The sequence below is a fragment of the Syngnathus typhle genome, linkage group LG9 (assembly GCF_033458585.1).
Source record: "Syngnathus typhle isolate RoL2023-S1 ecotype Sweden linkage group LG9, RoL_Styp_1.0, whole genome shotgun sequence".
Classification (NCBI taxonomy): Eukaryota; Metazoa; Chordata; class Actinopteri; order Syngnathiformes; family Syngnathidae; genus Syngnathus; species Syngnathus typhle.
This window is the reverse complement of record NC_083746.1, coordinates 11,091,503-11,113,667: the sequence shown is the minus strand read 5'-3', so window position 1 is coordinate 11,113,667 and position 22,165 is coordinate 11,091,503. Positions and strand designations below refer to the sequence as shown.

The 22,165-nt window shown below is 44.9% G+C and overlaps 1 protein-coding gene across 1 annotated transcript; it reads left to right on the top strand.

The window, feature by feature from the left end:
* Window positions 1–1,234: 1,234 nt before the first annotated feature.
* kcnj3a (potassium inwardly rectifying channel subfamily J member 3a) lies at window positions 1,235–22,050 on the top strand. The gene is made up of 3 exons (XM_061286502.1): window positions 1,235–2,092; window positions 2,339–2,555; window positions 19,823–22,050. Exons 1-3 carry the CDS (start codon window positions 1,412–1,414, stop codon window positions 20,410–20,412), a joined length of 1,488 nt encoding a protein of 495 aa, XP_061142486.1. The 5' UTR covers window positions 1,235–1,411; the 3' UTR covers window positions 20,413–22,050.
* The last annotated feature ends 115 nt before the right edge of the window (window positions 22,051–22,165 follow it).

Sequence of the window (22,165 nt, the reverse complement as noted above, 5' to 3'; positions counted from 1 at the left end):
CTGGAGGTTGTTTTGCACAGGTGACCTAAAAGCTGATGTAAACACAGTGCACTTGTAACCAAAGAGGACAAGTCTGCTTGTACAATAAAGGTTATCGTGCATTTGGAAAGCGGATCAAATAGACCATAATATATATTTTTAAATTAATTGCAAAAGGATCAAGTGTTGTATAATCTGTACAATTATTTTGTAAAAGAAGCAAATATGATGCAGAAAATAATATGCTGAAGCACAACGTAATGGGCAAACACACTTCTGTTTTATTATTATTGTCTTAATTTTTATTAAATTGCAAAAAAAATATCCAGTCCTGGATGGCCCCTGTCTTGCAACCGCCTTACTCTGAGCTATTAATAAAATTACATGTTTGTTGCCACATATAGGGCACCGGCAGGACTTGCCAACAATTCCTCAGTGATCCTACAGGCCTCTTCAGAGCCTCCCTGACCTGTTTTTGTCTCATCTTTTCATCCATTTTGGAAGGCCGTGCAATCCTCAGTAGTACTGTAATTGCATATTTTCTTTTTCCTGTTCCGCTGTGTACTTTATGGAACGCCGTGGGACTTTTTTGTGTCCTCTTCTTCTTTTGGACAATAGTAGACAGTAAACGATCCACTTCTCAATAAGAATGCGTCCACGTCCACTTTTGGTGACATCGTGCTGTTCCACATTATCCACCCACTCGATTGCCTGTCATTGTGCCACCGCCAGAAGCCAGTGAACGCATCACTGGCAGCGAGTGGAAGTGCGCAGGAGCAGCTCGCCGAGAAGTCAGATGGAAAGAAGCAGCAGAGGAAGAGGACGTCATCATGAGAGTCCATTCAACGTTAATCTGAAAGACAAGAGAAGGAGAAAGTGGACTATTCGGATGCATGTTTCCACCAGCCCACTGCAGAAAGCGAGCCAGGGAGAAGCCTGCGGCAGCGAGTGCGCACCAAGCCTTTCCCCAATCCTGGAAATGAAGCTCATTACGCGGTGTTTTTAGGACTGCGCGGAAGCGCGTGGATTTGGATTTTGAGCCCTTTGCCTTTGAGCAAGTTCTTTCTTGTGATGAGGAAGCCACAAAAAGTGGACACCTTACCTTGTTGTGCGTAATTTGTTATTTTTCCTGCTTCGCCCTCCCGTGTGTCTTATGGCTCCCCTCGACTGGCTTGTGAAAGTGCACGCGCCCTGGTGATTATTTCATGGCTGTGGGGCGCAGCGGGAGTCGTGCGTGGAGAAAGAGGACGGTGTGAGCAGAAGGCAAGCGAGGCAGCGCACTTTTTTCTCTCCCTTTCTTTTTTTTCGTCTTTGCGCACGGACACTGGAGGTGGAGGAGGAGGCGGCAACTCACACCAGCGGACTTTTTTTTTTTTCACTTCTCACCACTATTATTATTATTGTCTCACTGCCTCTTGTTTTCTTCCGTAGTATGTCTGCACTCCGAAAAAAATTCGGGGACGATTACCAGGTAGTGACCACCTCATCCAGCGGCTCTGGCTTCAGCAACCAGGCGCCGGCGGAGAAGAAGCGCAAGCGGCAGCGCTTCGTGGACAAGAACGGCCGCTGCAACGTCCAGCATGGCAACTTGGGGGGCGAGACGAGTAGATACCTCTCGGACCTGTTCACCACCCTGGTGGATCTGAAATGGCGCTGGAACCTCTTCATCTTCATCCTCACCTACACGGTGGCCTGGCTCTTCATGGCGTCCATGTGGTGGTTCATCGCCTACATACGCGGGGACCTGAACAAGGTGCACAATGACAAGTACACGCCGTGCGTGGCCAACGTCTACAACTTTCCCTCGGCCTTCCTCTTCTTCATCGAGACCGAGGCCACTATCGGCTACGGCTACCGCTACATCACGGACAAGTGCCCTGAGGGCATCATCCTCTTCCTCTTCCAGTCCATCCTGGGTTCCATCGTGGACGCCTTCCTCATCGGCTGCATGTTCATCAAGATGTCCCAGCCCAAGAAGCGGGCCGAGACGCTCATGTTCAGCGAGCACGCCGCCATCTCCATGCGCGACGGCAAACTCACGCTCATGTTCCGGGTGGGAAACCTGCGCAACAGCCATATGGTCTCAGCGCAGATCCGCTGCAAACTGCTCAAAGTAAGTTGTCCCTTAGGAAGGGCCCGTCACGGGAGTGACAACGTCCAGAGGTGCCAGGAGAGCTGATCTGACAAGGCTTCAGAACATTTTAGCAAGACTGGAAGTGTGTTTGCTGCTAGCAAATTCAGTTTAGCGTTGCTTCCATTCCACAAGCGGTTCAAATATCTGCAGTGTTATTTTGCACAAAATGTTCTTTTTTTTTTTTGCCATCCATCCATTATTGTTTCCTTGTCTGCTCCCCCTCAGTCTCGGCAGACCCCCGAAGGCGAGTTCCTTCCCCTGGACCAGTTGGAGTTGGACGTAGGTTTCAGCACGGGGGCGGACCAACTCTTTCTGGTCTCGCCGCTCACAATCTGCCACGTGATCGACACCAAAAGCCCTTTCTACGACCTCTCGCTGAGGTCCATGCAAACGGAGCAGTTTGAAATTGTGGTGATTCTGGAGGGCATCGTGGAGACCACGGGTGAGTTCTCCCAGCCAAGCCTGGCGCGCTATTTTGTTTGCCTCCCGTGAAAATTGTCCACCACCAAATATGAACGTTATTGATCCTTTTTCATCGTTTACCAGCTGACAGCCAAATGGGCTTCTCATCGAACCCTTGATTGCATTTTATTGATTTTGGCGTCCGCGGCATATGTCGCCGGTAAGAGTAGCGGTTAGCATTTATACTTCACCAATGATCGATTTTGGTGGCATCATTTATAAACGATGCATTTTAACACCACTGGGTGAAGAAATTGAGCAAAGTGTCAATGTGTGCTAGGGAGAAAAATATCAATATTGCAATGCATCGCATCTCTTGCAGCACAAAAAACATCCAAATTGAATGGAGCTGTTTATGTAACATGAGTTCATGCTAGCAACACTCAAAACTACTCGTAGCCAAAATTCTAAGCCCCTCCCCTAAGTGAGCTCTTCTTTTTTTGGCTGCTCTCAGCTTCTTCTTCCGCTCATCCACCGAGATAATTTCTCACAGTTCATCATTTACTTTGTGCAGTCCCTTTGGAATTCAGCTTTCCATTTTGCGAGAAGCGCCTCGAGTATGGTCCCTTTAAATCCACGAAGTGTTTGATACAAGTGTGAGGGAATTCCTTGGATGCAATAGGCAGACGACGGCGAGATCAGCGGCAGCAGAGTTTCTAAAATGGAAATGAGCCTTTCAATTCCTAATGGAATGTGTTCATAGTAAGTTAAAGCACTTTCATTAGCACTCGAGGCGGCGTGCGGCCGGCCGGCCGGCCGGCTGCCTTTATTTGCACCTTCCACGTACGTGTGAGTGCGTGCGTGTCATTGTGGGGGGAAATTTAGGCTTGACTGACTGACTGACTGTAATGAGAACTGTCACAGGGGTCTGCTGAAGTCAGGCTCACTGACAAAATGTCTGCCCGTGTACCTGCAGTCCACCTCCCAGTGTACGCTCATTGGACACTTCATTAGGTACATTTTCTTAATCTTATGTAAACTACTACAGGCTGTGAAATAATGGGGGGAAAATTGCTGAATACTTAGCTGTGTGTAATATGATTTGGCAAAATGTTTAACAAAAAATTCCTTCATTTCTCCGTAAAAAACAATTAAAATATGGCCCATTGAGTTTGTTTACAACAGTAACGATCGATAGGTGACTGGCACTGTGGAGAAAGACCGAGAAGACATTTGACCAGTAATGGCCGACTTCAGAAAGCCGGATTTACACACTGCAATGGCGTCGTTAAGCTACAAGAAGTCGTCGCGCAAAATCGATGTGAAGGCTGAGCACAAAGATGGCCGCCTAAGGATCTGTATAACAACACTTTGCCCTGATTCCATCTTAAGTTTGGAACGGCACGCTTTAGTTTTCATAAGTCGGCTCGCTCCCAAAGCACTTCTATGAAAGTTCCATTGTTGTCGGAATCAATGAACTGGATGAACTTGATCATCTGAAGGCATATTGTGAAGGTCACAGATGTGGCTTTAAAGATTTACAATGGCGGCAGCGGAATCGGCCTGCGTGTGTCACACTCGCTTTGCATGTTTTCAGGTAGGAGGAAACAGATGGCTGACGTAGAAACAATCTACAGTTGAAAATTGATGTACAGTCAAAAGTCTAAATCCTCAGATGCTTTCATTTCTGGCCAATGCAACTCTGTTTCCATGGCAACCTCTCCTTGAGTATGCAGGATTGCAGCACTGCACCTAAACTTAGCTTGTTTCATTCCTATAATGTGACAACGATAACAGGATTTGTGTAATAAAGCAGGCAAATATGAGACGGCGGAATGAAATTGCTTTGTTCGGATCGCGACGTGCTTAAGGAGGAGCCCGCTGAAAGGGGAGAAGGAAAAAAAAAAAGAACTCACCCACAGGCGTGATTCCGGCACAATAGGGGTGTTATGCGAAGTGTTTATTAGCGAGGATGTCGTCCAACTCACCTGATCTGCCCTCATATACATTATTTTTTTTTTTTCATGTATGGGATTGAAACCTCTAGATGCGCTGAAGTTGTTTTGACCGCGACTTCTCCAAACGAGGCGTGTCGGTTTGGAGTGGCGCTGTCTTTGTGCCGCTGCGAAATGAGGAATGTTTTCACTTTGTCGTGCTCAGGGTGTATCGGCTAGACATTGCGTTGTCAAGTCTCTCCTATGAAAAGTAGAGGATGACTTAACAAGTCACATCAGTTGTAACACCGCATGTCTGTGAGACACCACATTAGGGACACACACAATTTGAAAAAAGATCAATAAGGTTTCTGCCGGTACAATCTAATGAGATCCAATATCAGAATCTGCCTGGAAAAAAAAAGCAAAAGGTCACATGCTCGACAAACTCTTCATGCAGCATGACAGCAAAACGCCCCCCCACCGTGTTTACTTTGAACTCTGGACTCTACTAATTGACCCAAGTCTGCGTAATAATAAAAAGCAACTTTGATCGGAATCTCATTGTTTTTGTGCCGAGCCAAAGGGCATGCGAGATCTTACGAGATATTAAATGTCCGTTTAAAAATAATTGGTCAAACAAGCGACGACTCCTGTTAGAGTGGTGCTCACTAACTTATTTTGCAAGAACCACTCGGAGACTAGTTAGTCGTTTTGGGCACCTGCAGGCGGAAAGTCCATTCGTCACTGTGCGTACAGCAATGATCGAATGACGTCTGACTCTCGCTTCCCACAAGACCATCTTTATTAAGAGAAAAAGGGTGGGGGTGACCGTAGACTGAATAGACAAGTAAAAAAGGCCCTTGACCTCTAGATTAGCAGAGCAGGGGATGTTTTACGACATTGTGTAGGATGGAACAAGCTAGGTTATTTATTACCGGTTACACACCAACATAAGCATAAAACTAATCTACCAAGGTTATTCATTACTGGTTACATACATTCCAACATAATCATATGATCAAGATAGTTTTGGAAAACCCTGACAACTCCTTTATGATTTGCTGAGCAGGGCCAAACAAACAAATGGCTTCCCTTTTCGAAAGTGTGTTAAAAAGGCAATTACCTGCAACCCTAAGTTGTCAATGTCTTACATTTGTTTTAAAAGAAAGAAAACATGAGAAGATAAATGTGATTGATTTTTATTATTTTTTTTCTGCAGGATTATCAATTCTTTTGCCCGCTTGTAGAAAAGACGCCAATCTGTGTTTGGCTTATCTGAATGTAAGATCCGCTGGCAGGCAGCGGCGTGTGATTAATGAACTTATTACAGCTCATAAAGGCAACATGGTGGTTTTTTTTTTCTTTTTTCTTTTTTTACCAGAAACACGAACGCACAGCCACTCTTATTGAGTCAGTGCCCCCCCATCAACTTGAGCTCTCCGGATGTAATTAAAAAGAGAAAGAGGTGATATGCTAGAAATGCCAAAATCCTGTTGGAGTCATTCGTGAGCAGCTTTTTTGTTTATGTGAATGAGTTTGGCTAATGAGGAGTTTAACTTGGGACTCAGACAAAAACTCAATGCAGCTCTGCTTACCTTGCACAAAGCCTCAGGTCTTTGTCTGTCCACCATTAGAATAAAAAAATAATAATCTTTTAATTGTTTTTATTCTCCTGTGGTTTCATGCATGCAAACGCATTTGTGGTGACGTCTATGGAAGGCTTTTAATAAATCCTATTTAGAGATGTTTTATTTTATTATTGATGTAGCATCGAGATAAGTTCAACGCTTAAGAAGTACAGTCCATTTAACATCGATTTGCGAAAAGTTGCAAAGTGTTAAAGCCACAGATTTGATTTTACCTGCAAGGTCAAAACATTTATAAATAAATAAATTGTAATACAAATTATGTTTTCGCAAGAAAAACTTTTTAAGCCGCCCACTACTGGTCCTGCTTGTAATGTGCAAATATCAACAAAAAAAGTTTTGGAAGGCAACTGGCGGCCAAAAGTTTGATAAACAAAAGCGTTGTCTTTGTCTTTTTAAGCCGCCCACTACTGGTCCTGCTTGTAATGTGCAAATATCAACAAAAAAAGTTTTGTAAGGCAACTGGCGGCCAAAACTTTGATTAACAAAAGCGTTGTCTTTGTCTTATTGTTTTTGCTGGCGCCGAGAGAAAGAGAGAGAAAAAAATCGCACATCTGTTGTTGGTAAAGCGATGTGGGTGGCGAGCAACGGCCACTGGATCAAGCGCTCATGTTTATTCATATTTTGGAAAGAATGGCCGCTCTCTCGCCTGCTAATTATACATGGCCAAAGGAGCTTTGTGTAGGTGCCGTCACGTTGAATCTCCAATCATCGATGTGTCATGGTCGCCGCATATGTTCATCAATGCAGGCGTTAACAATTCCACTAAATAAAAAATAATAACGCGGGGGAAAATAATGCATCCCTCTGCTAATAGCTCTGTCTTACCTTTGCTTATTTTATTGTTGTGAAAATGAAGCTTTAAATGTAGAATTAAGCCTGATTGTGCATTCAGACTTTTCTTTTTTCTTCAAGGAGTCAGGCAATGTAATTCATTGGAAGCACCGTTGATATTAGCAGAGCAGCCAATGTCATGGCCCGATCCACGCTGTTATCAGCACACGTAATTGAAAAGAAAATGGATGCTTTTCCTTTGAACGCGCGTCCTAATAGTTTCAATTAAGGTTAGAAGTACTCTTATCCGCTGCCGACTCGGAATCGCGGTCCCGGTCCCAAAGGGTTAAAGTGACTTGAGAAGGGGGAAGTAACAATGGCAAGAGTCATTTGGCGTCCAAATCAGATGGGCCCGGGGTGACGACTCAGGAGACTGAATTTTCAGAATTTCAACTGGCTAGGTGACGGTTCCTTCAAATTTCACGCTGCTGGGTTATTAACCGCAAAGTATTCCAGATATTACAGCAAAACCGCTACACTTGGACACAATTTGTTCCGGCATGCTGGCTGGAGCCTTTTTTTGCCCACATGGGAAATAATGGAAATTGAAATGATCTTCTGAATTCATGCAATTTTGTCTCCGGATCCATTTATTTATTTTTTTTACTTCCAAGAAATAGGATGTTCTCGCTTTGAATATGATCATTACGCCTGTCGGCATGAACATGATATCCTGGATTCATTTTCACTTTGAGATGAACCGGAGAACGTTAATTGTGTCTTTAGGGATTCTTCAAGCAATACGTCGCGATAAACGCACCCCGGATGAACCCCGTGCGACGAAACCATTGGCCGATGGCGTTGCCTCTTCAGGCAACGAGACGCGTCAAAGCGCTGCGTGTTGTGCTAGCGTGATATTATTGGCAGCACGGCTCGTTGGCGCTGATGACGCTGGAACAGCACTGGCCACGGGCGGCATTGATCGTCTGAGCTGCCACCGTCCCTGAAGTGCAGGTGAATCAATGACGATGTTGTCTTCCAGCAAGACGCTCCTCTGGGATTTTCCGGTTCTATTCTCGGATCTCCCGCTCTGGCTGTCTGGACTTGATTCTTTTGACTTCTCCCAAGGCATCAAACTCCTCCTTGTGCTCGTTTGTTATATCACAATTATACATTCAACATAAATACCGTGTTTTTCCATGCATAATGCGCAAAATTTTACTCATTTAAAAAAGGCTGGGGGAGCACCTCAGAATTGTGCGTTTGGAGAATATCGGATTGGTTTGCTATTAAGAATTCGGTGGACGCTGTGGAAATGATTGTGGATAAATGGCGTCTTGAAGCAATTAACCCGCTGAGATGTTGAGTCGACAAGGAAAATTGATCATTTTGATCATCATCAACCATCTCACTGTGGGGCGAACATTTGCGACTCTTGGCGATGGAAGGAAAATGTCCGTTCACACCACAGATTATTCATTTATTTAATTGTCACTTCTCACTGTCAACCCTCACCGCTGGCTAGCAGTATGCGAACGGGAGAGCCGAGCGCGTAAGTCTCTCCCTGCCAGTACATAGCCTCTCTAACAACAAGCCCTATGTAGTGCCTCCACGCGGCGACACATGGTAACTGGGTACAACACGGACCCAGGCTAAACTACAAGGGACTCGGAGGAAGTTTGGCCCCTAGACGTGCGGCACGCAGGCCCCACCGGTGTGTGGACACGCCCTGGTGCCCACGAACCAGCCCCCAACTACGGGTTAAATAGTACCACTGCCCAGTGGGCTCCTCGGGAGAGGAATGGGCTAAGGGAGTCAACCCCTACAGAAAATCAATTTCCCCTTGGGTTGGTGTCAGGAAGGGCATCCGACTGTAAAAAGTTTTGCTCCAAATATTCTCAGTATGGCTAGACCAGCGGTGTCCAAACTACGGCCCGCGGGCCAATTGCGGCCCGCGGACCAGGTTTTATTGGCCCGCAGCAAATTTTGAAAACATAATTGAATATGGCCCGCACAAGAAGCTTGAGCTCAACTCTGTTGCACTTCTCAGTTTCAACACTAGATGGAGCCCGCCACACAAATGAAATCAAGCGAAGAAAAACATTTACTGCGAGTCCCCAGAAACGCAAAATAGCAAGTGAGTGTCGAATATTTCAAACACGTTGGGAAAATGAGTATTTCTTCAAAGAAATCAACAGAAAGTGTGTCTGTTTGATTTGTAATGAAGATGTTGCTGTGATGAAAGAGTATAATGTCCGCGCATTTACTCCCGGGAGCCGTGTCAGAAAACTCGGTGCACACTCACAAGTGCGTGTGCGTACTCAGTAGTAAGTAGTAATTTCATCTATCAGTGCCTAATTTCGAGTGTCGCCTGTGACGTCAATATTCTCGTAATTCGCGCGCTGAGTTTTCAGATACAGTTTTACGCTAATGCCACTGGAATCCTTCCATTAAAATGAGTGGCCCGAAGAAAAGAAAGGTGCACACTGAGTGCCAAATGTTAAAAAAGAGTGGACAATTTGGCTCGACCTACGTGTGTGAGAAGACGTTCAGCCACATGAACGTCAACAAAGCCCGTCACAGATCTAGGTTAACGGACCGACACCTCGGCTCTATCCTATAAATTACCACAACAAATTTTACTCCAGACTATGAGGCACTAGCAAAAAAGGGAAACCAACAATACTATTGATTTCTTTATTACTTTATTTAGATGTATTCTTTCACTGATTCTTCAAGATGATGAATTTGGTCAGAATGTTTGCCGTTGGATGTGATCTCGCCTCATTAGATAAACATATTTCATAAATCTGACTTGTAGGCGCTGAAGTGATGGAAAATCACTGATAGTAGTTTTTTGGTGAAATATTTTTTTAATGCTGTTAATAAATGCATTTGTTTTCAAAAAGCTTTTTTTAATATCCATGCTTTAGTATCTACTGAAAGTAAAAACCTTTTATGCAATGACCTTTACATGTCATTTATATTACTTCACACAAACACCACATCCATCTGCTCCTTGATCGGCCCCCCGGTCAAAATTTAGAACCCAATTCGGCCCGCAAGTCAAAAGGTTTGGCCACCCCTGGGCTAGACAAACACAGGAGAGGCGGGGTACAGCCTTAAGTACTCCGTGGGCATTTTCATCAGCCTACGACAAAAGGAATGATGGAAAAGGAGGCCAAACCGCAGGTAGATTATATGACGGCCCTCAGCCTGATGGACTGCGGGGAGGCCTGAATCGGAACAGAGAGGGGCAGGAGGCACGTGTTAGGGTGGCTACATGGAACATCGGCAGCATGTCGCACCGATCGCGGGAGGTGGTTGAGGCTCTACACAAGAGAAGGGTGGATTTCTGCTGTGTCCAGGAGTCGAGATGGAAGGGTGGAAGTGCAAGGATGCTGGGTGCAATCGTCAGAAGGTACAAGTTCTTCTGGCAAGGCTGCAACGAAGGGACTGGTGGTGTTGGAGTACTTATTGCTGAAAAGTGGATAGATCAAGTGCTAAGCGGGTCATCGTTGTGAAGTTGATCGTTGGGAAGCGCCTGACAAACGTAATTTAAACCTATGCCCCACAAGTTGGCAGAAGTCAGGACGAGAAGGATGCGTTCTGGGACAAGGCCATCATGGTGCTGTCAGGGATCCCCCAGAATGAGGTTATAATTCTGGGAGGTGATCTGAACGTGGGGAGGGAGTCAGATGGCTTTGAGGGGGTACGTGGGGGACAGTGATACGGCATGCGGAACGTAGAGGGAGAGAGGATCCTGGAGTTTGGCGACGCACTGGAGCTGGTACTGTGCAACACGCTTTTCAAGAAGGACGAAGCCAAATTAGTAACATACAGTTTGGGTGGCTGCAAGAGCACAATAGATTACATCATTGTCAGAAAGGAGGACTGCGTCCTGGTCAGGGATGCCAAGGCAATCCCCGGAGAAGAGTGTGTGTCTCAGCATTGCCTAGTCATCGGAGACCTAACTCTGCGGATCAAGAAGGTGGGGGCTAAGAAGCATCCTCCCAAGTTGAAGGTGTGGAAGCTACATAGCGGAGGGAATAAGAACGAGTTTGAGAAGATTGAGCATATAGCAGAAGAAGTGGAGGAGATGATGGAGTCGGGTGGTGTGGATGGCAAGTGGCAGGCAATGAAGAAGGCTCTGCTTGAAGCCACAGAGGAGGTGTGCGGATGGTCAAAGAGGAGGTGCCATAAAGTATGGAAGAAATCTAAAAGGGAGGCAGACCGAGCGCGGCAAGAAGGGCGTCACGGACACCAGTGTGGGAGGCCCAAGAGACCAAGAGGAAAGAATTTGCAAGTGAATTGGAGAGTGAGAGAGGACAAAAGAGCTTCTTCAAGATAGCGAAGCAAATGGTTAAGGAGAGGCGTGGTGTGACCAGTGCAAAGTGTGTGAAGGAGTGAAGGAAATATGGCGAAGGTACATTGAGAAGCTGCTGAATGTGGAGAATGACTGGGATGGAGAGGCGGGATGCCACGAAGTGGAGGGTGAATGTGGCCCAATCACACGGACAGAAGCGGGAAAAGCCATGAAGGCCATGAAGGATGGAAAGGCAGCTGGACCATCTGGAGTGGTGGCAGAGATGCTAAAGGCAGCGGGAGACGTCGGTGTGCAGTGGATGACCGACCTGTGTAACAGTGTCATTGCTGAGGGGCACATTCCGGAGGACTGGACAAGCAGCGTCCTGGTGCCTCTATTTAAAAGGAAGGGGGACCCACTCGCATGCGAGTCATACAGGGCCATAAAGCTGCTCGAGCATGGAATGAAGCTATTAGAGAGGGTGTTGGGAAGGAGGATGAGGTCACGGGTAAAGGTGGACGAGATGCAGTATTGCTTCATGCCTGGTAAAGATACAACAGACGCAATTTTTGTCCTCCGACAGATGCAAGAGAAACACCAGGAGAAGAGGAAGAGGTTGTACTTCGCTTTTGTTGACCTGGAAAAAGCGTTCGACAGGGTGCCAAGGGAGGTGGGGAGGTGGGCCCTAAGGAACTCGGGCGTGGAAGAGGGACTGGTTAAGGCTGTGATGGCGCTCTACTGCAGAGCCTGCACAGCTGTTAGAACAGGAGTTGGCGACAGTAATGGGTTTGAAGTAAGGGTAGGGGTGCACCAGGGATCAGTGCTCAGCTCATTACTGTTTGCTATCGTGATGGATGTGGTATCGAGGGAAGTGAGCGGTGGACTACCATGGGAACTGCTCTACGCGGATGACCTGGTATTGATGGCTCACAGTCGAGAAGACCTAGCTAGGAAGCTAGCGGCCTGGAAGACATGCCTGGAAGTGAAAGGAATGAAGGTGAATGCGGCAAAATCAAAGGTCATGGTCGGTGGTGCTGGCCTGGGAGTGATATCGCAGTCAGGAGCATGGCCATGTGGAGTTTGCGGAAAGGGAGTGCAAGCTAACTCTATCCGCTGCAATGGTTCCCAGAGATGGGTACACCGAAGATCCAGCGGAGTAAAAGGCAGCCTACTAGCTGCAAGTGAGACCTTCCAATGCAAGCGGTCTAGGGGAGAAGTTGCCCAAGCAGACCCAGCTGAGAAAGAGGGGCTCGTGGTAGATGGGGAGATTTACAAGGTGGTGGACAGCTTTTGCTACCTTGGAGACATGCTTAACGCTGATGGGGGGGGGGGGGGGGGGGGGTGTACCTAGCAGTGACCACAAGGATGAGAAGCGGGTGGAAGAAATTCAGGGAACTCATGCCCTTCTTAACATCTAAGGCCCCATTCCTGAAGATGAGAGGCCGAGTGTACTCAGCCTGCGTCAGAAGTAGTAGGACGTACAGAAGTGAGGCATGGGCCCTGAAAACAGAACACGAAGACAAACTAAACAGAGCAGAAATGAGGACGATCAGATGGATGTGTGGTGTGTCAATGAGGGAGGAAAAGACCAGTGCAGAGCTGAGAAAGAAGATGGGAGTGGAGGCCATAGTGGATGTGGTGAGGAGAGGCAGACTGCGATGGTACGGACATGTAGTGAGGAAGGACGAGAACGAATGGGTGAAGAAAGTTATGTCGTATAACGTAGAGGGAACAAGACCCAGTGGCCGACCTAAAAAGACCTGGCAGACGACCGTGACAGCCGACATGAAGGCACTCTGCATCAACCACGAGATGGCCATGGACCGTTCCCGGTGGAAGAAAGCCGTATCGAGAACCCAGTCCAACCCAGCGGCGCCTGGGAAGCGGACTTTAAACCGATGATGATGATGAATTAAAAAAATATATACGTATATACTTTTTTGTTTTTATTATTAATTATTATTTTTTCATTATTATATTTTGTCTTTTATTAGTCTTTCCATGTCAAAAATGTACCCCGACTCTTGTCCAAAACCAGCCGGGACTGACTTCAGCTCCCCTGCCACCTTAATGAGAACAAGCGCTACTGCAAACGGACGGATTAGATGCCTTTGCTTCCGATGGCGGCCTCCGTCGCTCTGCCTCGACTTTCGCTCATGTGTGGATGGCCCGCAGCCATATGCTCCTTGCCTCCTTCCGACTCCCCACTTTGAGATGGCTGGCAGCCCCAGCTCACATTGGCTTCTGCTCTCGCCATCCAAGCTCCCCCCCACCCAGCAGCGCCACCCCCTACCCCCCTCCACTTCTCGCTCAGCTCAGCCTTCAATGCGCAGTAGCAATAAAAGCTTGGAGCTGCCAACAACTGTAAGGCATTTTTGCAAAAGAATCGCACACTTGAACGCAATTTCAATGGCACAAGGGATTTACTTCCGCCCTGGCAAATTCACCCAGTGAAATAAGCAATGGAATGTTTCTGCACTTTTTACAGCTTGGTCACCATAGAAACAGCTGCTGTACTGAGCTGGAAAATGCGCTTGGATAGAATTGGACTTTTAAATATGATGCAATCATCTAACCGTTAAAACCAGATTGGCTCAGCGATGGCTCAGCATTCTTCGGCACATATTGGGCAGCGCCTGTGATGGAGCCAAACGTCTTTGTGTTTTCGTTTTCACTATGAAGCATTGTCAGACCTCGCAGGACTCGAGTCACATGACTCGCACTCGAGTCGACTTTCGAGCAAGTTTTATGACTTGCTTGGCAAAAGACTCGACTCGACCAACCTGGCCTCCGTGAGACTCGAAGGGTTGAGGACCATAAAATTTGATTGCGCAATCTGGATTCATCCTTGCATTGTAATTTATTGCTATAATGTTTCTTGAAAAAAAATCCGCTTGTTACTGAACTTTAATCTTAATTAATAAATATTACAAAATTGTATTATTAATATAAATTATATATTATAAATTTTATTTTAATTTAATAAATTGTCAATATTATTGTTGTGGAAATCCCAGTTTCAACCTGCTTTGAGTTCCCCGACTCCCTGTTAATTTCAGATTTTTTTTCCCGCATTTCCCTTGAACACATAACACTTAATCCTTCTCCATGACTAAAAGCTTGTCAAGGGACTCTGCTGACAGCACCGCACTAGCGACCCGTGTGTGTGCGTGAGCGAGAGTGACTGCGTGTAAGAGAGAGCCAGATAGAAAGAGACAAGGGGAGTGCGACGAAGAGCTACTTTGCGCGCTCTTCTCTAAATAGAATAAAGAACTCTCAGATGCCGGAATCCTTTTAAGGAGCCGTTTTCCCACAAACAAACCCATTTTCAATGCAGCTTCTGACGGATGAAAGTAACATCTCTGAGATTGACACCAGATTGCCTGCAGATTGAGCTATGATTGAGCTTCGCAAAGTTGCGCCCAAATGAATATCATCCTCCACATTTTACAAAGCGGGTAAGCAACTTGACGATGGGATAAGTCGCTGGAAACCACTCAGGTTTTCTTTCCAAGGCTGGCTGAGCTTAGTGCTTTTCCATTGCAGCGGCAGCGGGGCCCCCCCACAAAGAAGCCATTTTATCGCTGCTGTCACTGTGCTGACTCTGCGGCTGGCTCACCCTATGAGGCCGCAGAAGCTGCGTGCTATTAGGAACAAACAAAAAAAAGTGCATTTCTCGAGAGCCTTAAACGGAGAAGACTTCGGGGTCAAGGCAATCTTCGACGTTTTGCTGCTCAGTCACGCTCGACGGTTGAAAACGTGCATTTTGAAGACTTGGAGTTTGAATTGGAGGGTGACCGAACATGGCGAAGCGTTAGAGAAAATGAATAGAATGAAGAAGAGAAATATTTTTCGTTATCTAAACTAGGACTTGAACCACCTCAGAGTTTTGCGAGTTGTAACTCAATTATAGTCAATTGAATGTCGATTGATCAATGTCAGCGATATTTTTTTAATTTAATAGTTCTTAACTAGGGGTTGAACAAATTATTTCTTTTGTAGTCGACCCAAAGGTGACATCAATTAAACAATGTTAGTGATAATGATGTACTTTTGCTGCTCTATTTTTAGTGTTTCATCCATCTGTGTCCAGATATTAAATATGTATGCTCATTCCCACACATCACTGAAAGTAGTCTTTATTTTTCCAAAGATGCCTCTTTTTTTTTTTTTTAAATCAGCAAGAGCTTATTTTAAAGCGTTAGCGCTGTCACACAGTTAATCCAAATGAGAGCGCCCAACAGCCGGCTGAACTTCAACTTTGACAAACTTCTGAAGGCTTTGCTTTTCTCAAGCTACGTTATTAGCGTAAAATGCTAAGCGAGTCAAAAGCCAGAAAGAGAGCAAGGAGAATCCGCAATCCTTCAAACTAGAGGAAAGCCTCAACATCCTCATTAGACTAGCTTTGGAAATAACTGTAGATCGGCCTTGCTCACACTTGATTGACTTGCAAAAAAAATGATTCGAACAGTTAAGCAGAAATTTGCATCACCTGAAGGAAAAGCATCCATTTGTGGTTTGCGGCTGAACAAAATACCATTTTCTAGTGAATCCACTACACGCTGGCAGCTGGTGATAGGAATAGATCATTTTGCACGGTGCGTCTATATATTATTTTTTTCCCTCACTGTACGGGCTGCCAGGCCCGCCAAGCAAAGACAATGACAAACTGCACCCTTCTGTCGACAAGCAGTGCGATCGGCGCATTTCCCTGAATGTCGATTATACGCCGATCATATTATATTATATTTTTATTTAATATTTTATTATATTATATTTGCTATTGTGTTATATTATTGTTATTGTTATTCTTATATTTTTTGCTCAAACACACACACTTTGTTGATGTGACTTTTAATTGAGGTGTACTCATATTCTGTTTCTCATATGATGTTCTCGGTGGTCTCGTGACCGTTCGCTGAGAGAAGAAATGTAATTGCACAAGTCTCTCCCCTGCATGGGGGGCTGGGGGGGCATCAGCAATGACTCCGTCAGAATCCAATGATGTTTTCTCCCCCTCTGGCGGCTTCCCTCCAACACCTTTTCTCCAAGCGTTGTCATTTCCACTCTTTATAAGCCCCGCACTGAAGGTGGCTGTGCGCAGATTCTTTTTTATTGCCTGAAATTTGAGTAGGGTAATTACGACTTTTAAAATGCGCTCTGTGAAATGTCAGAAATAGTCGAGTAAAAAAGAAAAAAAAGCTTCATTATTGTTGTAGAGAGCCCCAGACCCCCGGTGGTTGTATTACGATTGCGTTTATCACCCACCAGCTGTTCAAACTCAACAGTATTTAATTTGTTGTCATATAATGAAAAAACAAGTGGCATATTCACGTTAAAAAAGCAGATGACCCAAGCTAAATTCAACAAGTTAATCTTTGTATTTGATTTGAGACATCAGCTGTGCCGATGGTTAAAATGTTTTTTGAAAAAATGCTTTCTGCACCAAAATGGCGTCTTCAAAAGAGAGCCCTGACTTTTTGTTCTAGCGTGTCACTGCTACTTTTCAACAACAAGCAGCGAGGAGGCTCAGGACTTTGGAGTACACAAATTCCTATAGTTGGAATGGTTTCCATAGAAACACAGAATCTCAGGCAAGCGTGGCTTCTTGGAGTTACATAAGGTGCTGCTACCCATAATATGAGATACACACACTTGTGGCTTTTCTCTTTTGTCTGAATTGCCATTTTTAGGTTTTAGACATAAACAGTCATTTGACGCCACATTTTTTGTCTTTTATGTCAAAATGTTGAAAACTGTGTCTGGCTTATTGTTGTACATGATGCGCATAATCTATCAAATCGTGAGTGTGTGTGTGTGTGAGTGTGTGTGATGTCAAACAGATGCTCTTTAGCAACACAATTAAATATGGGTGACACAAGCGCCCCTTTAATTATTGCTGCAACCCAGGTGTCAAGCCTTGAGCAACCTACGGCAATTGAGAGTCTTAATAACTATGATTAAGGGTTGTACAATTGTCCCTTTTCAACATGATTAGACAGCCCACATTACTGGGGAGTGGAGTCTTCTGCGAATGGCTTGCGGCAGAAGGGAAATGCGCTGGAGCCCAAATGTTTGACGAGTCCAAATGTTTGAGTCCAATATTCTTGTCATCACTAGAAAAATGTAAACGCTGTATGCTATTATACTTTGTGGGCTTCTTCAATTTTAGATATAGTAATGTCTTGTTTTTCAAGATACAAACTCTTGTTTGTATTCTGAATATTCTGAATATTATTATGATTATTATTATTATGAGGATGTTTATTATTAGCTTTGACTTGCTACTAAAAAAAAATTCACAACTAGTAGACAATAATGGAACAGATTAATGGCATTTCTGTTCATTTCAATGGGGAAAGATGATTTGAACTCATGTACAATTCAACTCAGCATCCCCTTAGAGCAGCCCCTGCTCTCACCCTCTATTGCCAAATATTACAGTAACTCAGAGAGCAAGTGCAAGAGAATATTATTAATTGATGCTGGATCCAGTGTTATCTTTGTGTCTTACTGTAGCAACCTTTTGCCTCGGGATTATATTGGTTTTATCTGTTTGGACTCCAAAGCTTGTTAGTTTGATCTTGTTGTGGGTGCGCTCGAGGGAGTCCAGCATCGATTATAATATTCAATGAAGCCGACTTGCGGTGATGGTCGTACCCCCGCCCGCCTGCCCGCGCACTTTTTGAGGCTCACAGTGGCTCTCGGTTCGCACGCTTGGTTTTACTCCCCAACCATGACTTTATATCTTATTAGCTGTTTTTTTCCCCTCCCCATTAGATTCCTTCCGGCACGCTTCCATATGCTGAAAGGCCTCGGGACAAAGAGACAATTGCGCAGAAGTAATACTATGACTCCCCCTGACGCTCTGAAGCTTCAGATCCATGCTTGTGTCGAAAGACTGCATTTTTTTTCATGACCTTGGCAATCAAGCACAGATGCCCTCCATTTTCAATCATCTTTGGATGGCAGCTGCTATCGCGGCTTTAAGGCGGTAATTAAAATATATGATTAAAAAGGCGGCAGAGTCACCAATTTCCTAATGGATTTCAAGACACCTTGACATTGGCGCCCCGCAGCCATTCCTTAATGCTAAAGACGAGCATGCGCGCTCTTCAGACAGATAAAAACGGATTTCATCTTTTGGTTTCAGACGCAAACTCAATTATCGATTATTTGAGAGCTTACTCGCGTTAATAAAATAAATAGGTGGTGAAATGGCCCGGAGCTCTAAGTGGTAAAATGTAATGCGAGGGATTATAATGGCAGCTACTCAATAATGGTGATGAGCTGTCACCGCTTAGCAGAAAATAACATGCGGTTGATCCACTCTCACTTGGAACACTTTAACTTTTGCCATTTGCAATGCGTCAGGTTGGAAAAATAAACACAGGCTTGTTAAAAACAGGCTGCCCCCCTAAAATAAAATAGAGAATTTGAAATGTCGGCACTTTCCAGGAACTGCACTTCAGTGTTAAAGTTACAAAAACATTTTGTCAAATACAATAGAATTCTTTCTCCGAGCCATTAAGCATCAGTACCAAAGAGAGATAGAACTCCTGAAGGGTTTTCGCTCGCAGCCAATTCTCAAGTGTTTTGCTCCTCCAGCGAGTAATCTTTTATCGTCTTTAGCGCACTTAACACAACCCGCTCGGGGTACCTGTGTTTTATTTCTAATAAGCTTTGTTTGACCCTTTTTGTGGAATATAAAATAATTTCTGTTTTGTCCTTTGGCAACAATAAATGAAAAGTTTGGACAATTGTGTTTGAATTGTGCCAAAGAAGAAAAGAGAAGAAGCTAGGCTAACTGCTAGCTTATGGGGTAACACTGCAAGCTTCGGTTTGGTTACTTTGTTTTTTTAAAATCTTTTTTGGAGTGCGAGTATTCCTTCTTGAGTACCAATACCACGATTTATTTGATGCATAAAACGTAACGACGACTTCCTTTGTGGCGCTCACGATTATTCGTCGATGTGTCAAATTAGCGCAGCAACTACTAGCAAAGACTGACTTGTGTAGTGTGGTCAGTACTGTGTGAAGAATCATTTAATGAACATTCTAGTGGACAAATTGAGTCTGTCATATAACAAGTGCACTGAGAGTTTGATGCAGCGTCTACCTCGCACTGATTTTCAGGTTGAAGTGTCCTTTTTATGAGTCACTCTGCAGTTGCTCATAAACATCCGGTTTAAAAAGTGCCAATTAATTATAAGCTTTTATTTTGGCAACTGTGTCCGTGATGTCATTGAGCTTTTTTTTTTGGCTCTGGAAAAATAAAAAGCGGCCACAAAACTAAAAAGCGGATTGTAATGGAAGAGTGCCAAGCTTGTGATAAAAGCGTCGCCGTATTTAATCATCTCCAAACATTAGTCCTTGCTCGGGCAGCACAATGACAGATCATTTGCGATCGTTGCTTTAGTCCTAGATGGCAGGTGTCAAACTCAAGGCACGGGGCCAGGTCTGGCCTCACACTTCATTTTATGAGTCCATCTTACTAAAAACTGTACTAAAGAAAATTGTAAACTCCAATATGGCAAGGAACAAATAGGCAGTGACCATCCCAAGAAAGGACTTTGACAGTCCCATCTTGAATTTCTGAAGGTGATATAACATCTTCTTGTATTTGTGCTGTGCCGCTCGACAGGGATGACGTGCCAAGCGAGGACGTCCTACACCGAGGACGAAGTGCTGTGGGGACACCGCTTCTTTCCGGTCATCTCCTTGGAGGAAGGATTCTTCAAGGTGGACTACTCCCAGTTCCACGCCACTTTCGAGGTGCCCACCCCGCCATACAGCGTGAAGGAGCAAGAGGAGGCCCTGCTCCTGTCGTCGCCCCTCATGGCGCCGTCTCTGTGCAACAGCGGGGAGAAGAACAGCTCCCTGGACTGCCTGGAGACCCTGGAGGACAACGACAGCACCACCAAGCTGCCCACCAAGCTCCAGAAGATCACGGGGCGGGAAGGCCTCCCCAAAAAGCTGCTGAGAATGAGCTCCACCACCTCGGAGATGACTTACAGTTTCGGAGACCTGCCCATGAAGCTGCAGCGAATTAGCTCGGTGCCTGGCGTCTCCGACGACAAGCAGGGCGGGAAGGCCTCCAAAATGAGCACGGAGCCCATCAGCAAGTCGGTGGCGGACTTACCCCCCAAGCTGCAGCGGCTGGCCGGGGGCGGCAGGATAGACGGACACCTGCCGCCCAAACTCAGAAAGATGAACTCGGATCGTTTTACATAAAGAAGCCTTCCGCCCGTCTTTAGACTTCCACTATTCCTGATTTATCAATTGACAACATGTGCACAAATACAACTGGTGTATCATTCCTTCTTTATATTTCCAATCTGAAAAGTGACTTATTATTGTGTCATATAATTTTTCTTTTTTAAATCAAACTATGCCTCCAAGTGAAAATTTCCGCAAGTTTCAATTTTAGGCTCAGATATTCTCATTTTTGGTTAAAAATCAAATACAGTAACATAATAATGAGTCCTTTTTTATTTTATTTTTCTTCAATTTTCATTTTGAATTGAAAATGAAAAGAGTGAATGATACATACATTCGATGGAATCAAGGACATCTGTCCCGGTTGTATGTCCATGAGAGATCTCAGACTCTTTTTCGGACGGTGTACAATTAGCACAATCAGGCATGTAAGAAAACAGCGCATGTAGAACCGAATCACAATAATTCCTGGCATGATATTTATTAAAAAAAAAAAAAAAGAGGAAAAAAAGTTCATTAGTGACGCTACAGAGAGTGGAAAATTGCACAAAGCCATACGATTTCAAACTGACATAAAAATGATGACAGTTTGTTGCAGCAGGCGGCGCATAACATTTTGTTCCTTGAGTTTCTTGCTTTTGTTGTTTAATGTAAAGTTGTGGCGATGTTTTGTTCTTGCATGCTACTCGACCTTATTGACTATACAAAAGGTAATAGACAAAGATGTTTTAGCCTTAACTATATTACCTTGTTTCCATCGCCATCTTCATTTCTTTGCTCTTTCCTAGGTGTGCTAATTAACCACCCGCCATTTTTAATGACTCTGTTCGCTGCGCCAACACTGGACATTTTGTTCAACGATGCCTTTTACACCGCATCTCGTGTCCCCCCGCCGAAACGGACACAAACAGCTACGCAATTTCCACATGCTTATTAAAAGTCCCATTTCGGTTCAAAGGGTCAGTCCCCGTAGGCTACTTGAGAAGCACAATGCAGTCACGCTAGCATGCTAGCTAATAGGAGTTAGCATTTACATACCAAGAGACGTTTGAGCGTTTATGTTTTCTCCCTTATTGGCGATATGCACCTTAAGCTTCGTGTTCACCCAATTTGGGTTACTTTGTAACCCAGAGTGTATGAAAAAGAAATTGAAACGGCTTTTTATCTTCATGTGCATTTTGTCATTGAAGACAGTCCTGTGCAGTTCCACCCAAATGAACAGCAGTTGATCTTCAGGGGTCACACACGAGTTCAAGCGAGACGCCGGGGCTAGCGGCGTTTTCCTTGATGAAAGCAATAATCCAAAAGCCTCTCATGTTTATCGTGCCACAGCGCCATTTTCATTGTTGACTGAATCTCTCTCTCGCCACTTTTTTTTGGTTCTCTCTCAATGCATTGGAAACATTGTATGATAGTGAGTCTCTTCAGGAATAAAGCTCCAACAGCAATGTTTCGCCACTCCTTTGACTGAAAGCATAACCTCAAACGGCGTTACACCTGACAAGCTGTCGGTTACCGAGGTAACACTCCGCCTCTCTCTCTTTCTCTCTCTCTCCTTCTCTGTCCCAGTTTATAGAATAACAGTGAGTGACAGTCAACTGTCAATCCCTGCTATTCTATGCTCCCAGCGGTTGATCGGCTGCCCGTGGTATTTAAAAGCGTTTACATTTTGCATGGCATTATTTCATGATTTTCCCGCTCTTGTTGACTTATTTGTTCATGAGAGAATGTATCTCTGACATAGAATAGCAAAGTATAATAGGAAGGT

Excerpts from the sequence above, each read along its gene's own strand:
- kcnj3a (XM_061286502.1), top strand. The coding sequence starts at position 1,412 with ATGTCTGCACTCCGAAAAAAATTCGGGGACGATTACCAGGTAGTGACC. Across the intron at positions 2,093-2,338 it reads TCCGCTGCAAACTGCTCAAA|TCTCGGCAGACCCCCGAAGG; the intron begins GTAAGTTGTCCC and ends GCTCCCCCTCAG. Across the intron at positions 2,556-19,822 it reads GGGCATCGTGGAGACCACGG|GGATGACGTGCCAAGCGAGG; the intron begins GTGAGTTCTCCC and ends GCCGCTCGACAG.